Here is a 4992-nt window from a genome sequence, read left to right as displayed (position 1 = left end):
GTTTTAAATTTTAAGTTCTGCAAAGTAACCTAGGAACTGTGGAAGGTGAATTTGGAAAAAGATATTCTAACTTAAAAATTAAAGACTTCAGAAAATACAAAGTTTACTTTCACACTTTAAGTTGAATTAAGTTACAGTGAGACTAATCAACAAAAAGAAAAAGAAATCTGCATTCCTTACACCACAAACGAAGGCATTTAGAAACACCAGCAACATGCACTGAATTGGAATAGGATAGCTACACACCAAATAAAAAGAACCCAAGTGGGCAAGGCAGTACAAAAAGACTTTACACAAATTAACGGAGACTAGGCTCAGTAGACCCTTATTAATTAATACTTAACTGAATTTAAAGCTATTCCTGAAACTGGGGTTTGCTTCATGAACCCTTTCCTCACCGAGACCAAGGAAATTGGGGAGAATCGGCTTGAGGAACTTAAATTCGTCGGTCCCAGATCCTCCCGTCAGACACACCTCGTACTGGTAGCTCTGGGACAGCGTCCCCGTGCCGCTGACGTCCACCAGGTGGCCCGGAAAGTGGCCCTCGGGCCCCGAGCAGCGACCCGCAGACGCCGCCCGGCTCCGCCTGCACAGCCGCACCGCCACGAACACCAGCACCGAGAACAGGAAGAGCGACGACACGGACGCCAAGGCGACGACCAAGTAGACGGTGAGCGGGTCGGCCCGCGCCTCGGCCGCCGCCACCTCCGGGAGCGGCAGGTAGGGCTGCGAGAAGCCGTCCACCAGCAGCACGTGCAGCGTGACGCTGGCCGAGCGCGGCGGCTCGCCATTGTCCCTGACCAGCACCACCAGCCTGTGCTTGACGGCGTCGCGCTCGCTCAGCAGCCGGGCCGTGCGCACCTCGCCGTTGTGCGCCCACACGCCGAACAGCCCGGGCTCCGTGGCCTTGAGCAGCTGGTACGACAGCCAGGCGTTCTGGCCCGAGTCGCCGTCCACCGCCACCACCTTGGTCACCAGGTAGCCCGCCTCGGCCGCCCTGGGCACCAGCTCGGTGCAGGGCGCAGAGCCGTTCTGCGGCGGGTACAGCACGAAGGGCGCGTTGTCGTTGTCGTCCAGCACCAGCACGCGCACCCGCGCCTGGCTGCTGAGCGCGGGCGAGCCGCGGTCGGCCGCGCGCACGCCGAACTCGAACGCCTGCAGCGCCTCGTAATCCAGGGACCTGAGCGCGAACAGCTGCCCGTTGTCCGCGTTGATGGACACCAGGGAGGCCAGGGGCAGCTGCGGGTCCGCGGGCGGCAGCAGCGAGTAGGTGACCTGGGCGTTGGCGCCCGAGTCCCTGTCCGTGGCGCTCACGCTGCCGATGTGCAGGGCGGGGCTGTTGTTCTCGCGGACGCGCAGGGTGTAGGTGGTTTGGCTGAAGGCGGGGGCGTTGTCGTTGACGTCGGAGACCGTCACGGTTATGTTGTGCTGCGTTTTCAGCCTGGGGGTCCCCAAGTCGGTGACGGTGATGGTGATGTTGTACTCGGATTTGGTCTCTCGGTCCAGAGGTGTGTTTGTCAGTAGGGTGTAAAAATTCTCAACAGAAGGTTTAAGGAAGAAAGGAAGATCATCTTCAATGGAGCAAACCATTCTTCCATTGTCTCCCGAGTCAGGATCTGAAACACTGAGTACAGCAATTATGGTCTCCTGCAAGTTTTCTGGGATGTGATCGATAAGTGTTGACATAGTCAGTTCCGGAGGGTTGTCATTCAAATCCATCACTTGGACAAACACCATGCAACTTCCAGATAGGCCTCCACCATCTGTCGCCTGAATATTTAATGTATAACTCTGAATGGATTCGAAATCCAGTTTCTGTGTTAAAATGAGTTCTCCTGACTTTGCATTTATTTGAAAAGTTTTGCGAATATCTTCAGAGGCTTGGGAAAATACATAAGATATTTCTCCATAGGTTCCAATGTCCAAATCTCTAGCAGAGACTACGGCAACCTGGAATCCAATGGGCCTGTTTTCCAGAACTTGCACCTCATAGAGCAGCTTTGCAAACTCGGGCGCGTTATCATTGATGTCTAAAACTTCAATGCGGACCAGGGCAGTGCCAGACCTGGGTGGAGTCCCGCCGTCCAGCGCAGTGAGAGTAAACCTGATCTCAGCCTGTTCCTCTCGATCCAGCGCTTTGTCCAGCACCAGCTGTGGTAATATGCCGTCGGAACTGTCTTGTAATTTAAGATGGAAGTGGGAATTTGGACTGACCGTGTAACTTTGGAGACTGTTGCTTCCCACATCTAAGTCCTGGGCACGTTCTATTAGGAAAGTAGTTCCGGGAGTGATACTTTCTGAAATTTTCAAAAGTATTTCTTTGTCTAGGAAAACCGGGGAATGATCATTTATATCTCTAATCCATAGCTCGGCCTGAAAAAACTGCAAGGGATTTTCCAATAATACCTGGAAAGGTAGCACACAGGGCTCGGCAAGGCCGCACAGCTCCTCCCGGTCCAGTTTCTCGTTTAACAACAAATTCCCTGTCTGCCTATCAAACTGCAAACGCGTTTTTTTCCCTTTGGAAACGACCCGAGCCCCCCGCGCAGCTAGGTCATTTACCTCCAGCCCCAGGTCTTTTAACAAATTGGCCACAAAGGAGCCACTCTCCATTTCCTCAGCCACTGAGTACTGCTTAGGCTTGGAAGCAACCTGAGCTATGCCCAGCAAAACAAAGAATATCAAGACTTGCCTTTGTTTTAGAAAGCGTTCTTTTCCCTCTCCGGCCTCCATCGCCTTCCGGTCTCCCAGCAAACTTGACCCAGCTTCGGCTCGAGTTGTCGCTCTTATCTCCCAGTATCTCGTAGATGGTAGGAGAAATGGAGACGCCTAGGGCCCTGATTTCCCGGAGCAACCACCTTAGAATGCCTCCCCTTCCTGCTTGTTTCTTCAGCGGAGCATTTGGCTCAAGGAGCGCCGGCTGGTAGCTCTCTTCGTTCTACTTATAATGCTGCAGCGCCACCCAGCGTCCTTCCTGAGTGTTTAGTTTATCCAAAACAGGAAGAAAATCCTAATCCTTTCTTTCAAGACAGATGGCCATCTAAAGGGAGTATTTTCAAGTAATATCTCAAAGTCTTATCTGCGTCTCCAAAGCCTTTTTCATTGCATCCATAACAACCACGGCAAGCATTGACAAATTTCCGTTCCAGTTTTCTCACAGATCGAAGGGGCTCTTTTTAAATGAGAAAAAAAAATCGACTTCGGAAACTGGAAGGGAATAACTTCAGTCCCAGGAGGAAACAAGGCTTTGAGTAGGCAGTTCCCAGTTTTATTTAGAAGTTGGGCATGTATGCATCTCGGTGGTGTTTAGGTTACCATTCTCACACCCCAAAGAAACCAAAAACTATAGAAACCCAGGACAAGCACAGTATTCAAATGAGAACATTCTCTTAGGACGATGAAATATTCCTCTTACTCTTTCTCTGGGGACCACTTTCAATTCACATTTCCCTGAAATTTGATGCATTTGGGCCACATGAAAATCTCCAAAAGTAGTCGGAAAATGTCTTCATGTTAATGTATTAATATTTTTATTTTCTTTTTTTAATGTGTGTGTGTGTGTGTGTGTGTGTGTGTGTGTGTGTTTGAGAGAGAGAGAGCACTCGAGCAGGGGAGGGGCAGAGAGAGGGAGACACGAATCCAAAGCAGGCTTCAGGCTCTGAGCTGTCAGCACAGAGCCCCATACAGGGCTTGAACCCACAGACTGCAAGATCATGACCTGAGCTGGAGTCGGAGGCTTAACCGACTGACCCACCCAGATGCAGCAGGAGCATTTTTTACATAACCTCAAATCAGCTGTCACATCTAGCAACGCCAATAATTTCTTATCAAATAGTAGGTAGTGAATTTTTCTCAATTATCTTTTAAAATGTCTTTTTAGAGATAATTTGTTAAATCAGGTGCCAATCAAGATATGTATGTTGCAATTTGTTGTTAGGTGTTTAAAGATTGTCTCTTTGTATTTAAAAAATGTTTATAAAAAGAAGTGTTATCAACCCAAAAAAGACATGTAGGAAATGTAAATGCATATTGCTTAGTGAAAGAAACTAGTCTGAAAAGGCACATACTCTATTTCTGCAACTACATGACAAGACAAAAGTAAAGATACATTAAGATTAGTGGTTGCCAGAGGGAAGGAGAAGGAGGGGAATTAGGAAGTAAAACACGTGAGATCTGGAGGCATTGAAACTTTTCTTTATGATACTGTAATGGTGAATACATGACATTAGGCATTTGTCAAAACCCATAAAACAACACAGAGTGAACCCGGATTTAAATTACAGACTTTAGTTAATAATAATGGGTCAATATTGATTCATCAATTATAATAAACCACACTAATGCAAGATATTAATAGAGAACACTGTGAGGGAGAGAAAGTGGGTATATGGGAACCTTTTGTATTATCTGCTCAATGTGCTGTAAAACCTAAAACTTCTCTAGAATATTGAGTCTACTAATTAAATATTTGTACTGAGAAATGTTTCAAATACATAGAAAAGTTAAGAGAATTATACAAACATAATTCTAACCTCCATCCAAATTTAAAACTTATTTTTACCATATTTATTCTGTCTACATATTTTTTATCTTTATATATTTTTATTCTACACACAAATACCCCCTTTTTTGCTTACCCATTTGAAAGTAATTTGAAGACATAATACTTCACCTCTATATATTTCAGCAGGCATCTCCTAAGTATAAAGTCATTATCCTACATAATTATAATCCTATTAGCACATTTAACAAAATTAATAATTCCATAACATTATCTAAAATCCAATCCCTATTGAATCTCATTTTTCTATTATCTTTCCTCAATGTCTTTAACTTTAGTAAGAATTCATATGCACTCTTGATTTCCTTTTACAAATGCACTTACTTTCTTGACCACTTGTTATAAAGAATGTCTTAGAAGATTTGTTTTTTAACAGTTTCATGATTGTATTGGTGTTGCATCTATTTATTGTAAAACAGTCCCCTGTCTTT

At 46.0% G+C, this 4992-nt stretch overlaps 1 protein-coding gene across 1 annotated transcript; it reads right to left on the bottom strand.

Annotated features, from left to right (window-relative positions):
• On the bottom strand, positions 1-2914 carry PCDHB2 (protocadherin beta 2). Its single transcript, XM_030320145.1, has one exon. It carries the CDS (start codon positions 2731-2733, stop codon positions 340-342), a length of 2394 nt encoding a protein of 797 aa, XP_030176005.1. The 5' UTR covers positions 2734-2914; the 3' UTR covers positions 1-339.
• Between the last annotated feature and the right edge of the window lie 2078 nt (positions 2915-4992).

Source organism: Lynx canadensis, chromosome A1 (genome assembly GCF_007474595.2).
Source record: "Lynx canadensis isolate LIC74 chromosome A1, mLynCan4.pri.v2, whole genome shotgun sequence".
Classification (NCBI taxonomy): Eukaryota; Metazoa; Chordata; class Mammalia; order Carnivora; family Felidae; genus Lynx; species Lynx canadensis.
Note: the sequence above shows the minus strand (reverse complement) of the source record. Positions and strands in the feature narration are given on the sequence as shown.

Coding starts and splice junctions, on each gene's coding strand:
- PCDHB2 (XM_030320145.1), bottom strand. CDS start 2,733: ATGGAGGCCGGAGAGGGAAAAGAACGCTTTCTAAAACAAAGGCAAGTC.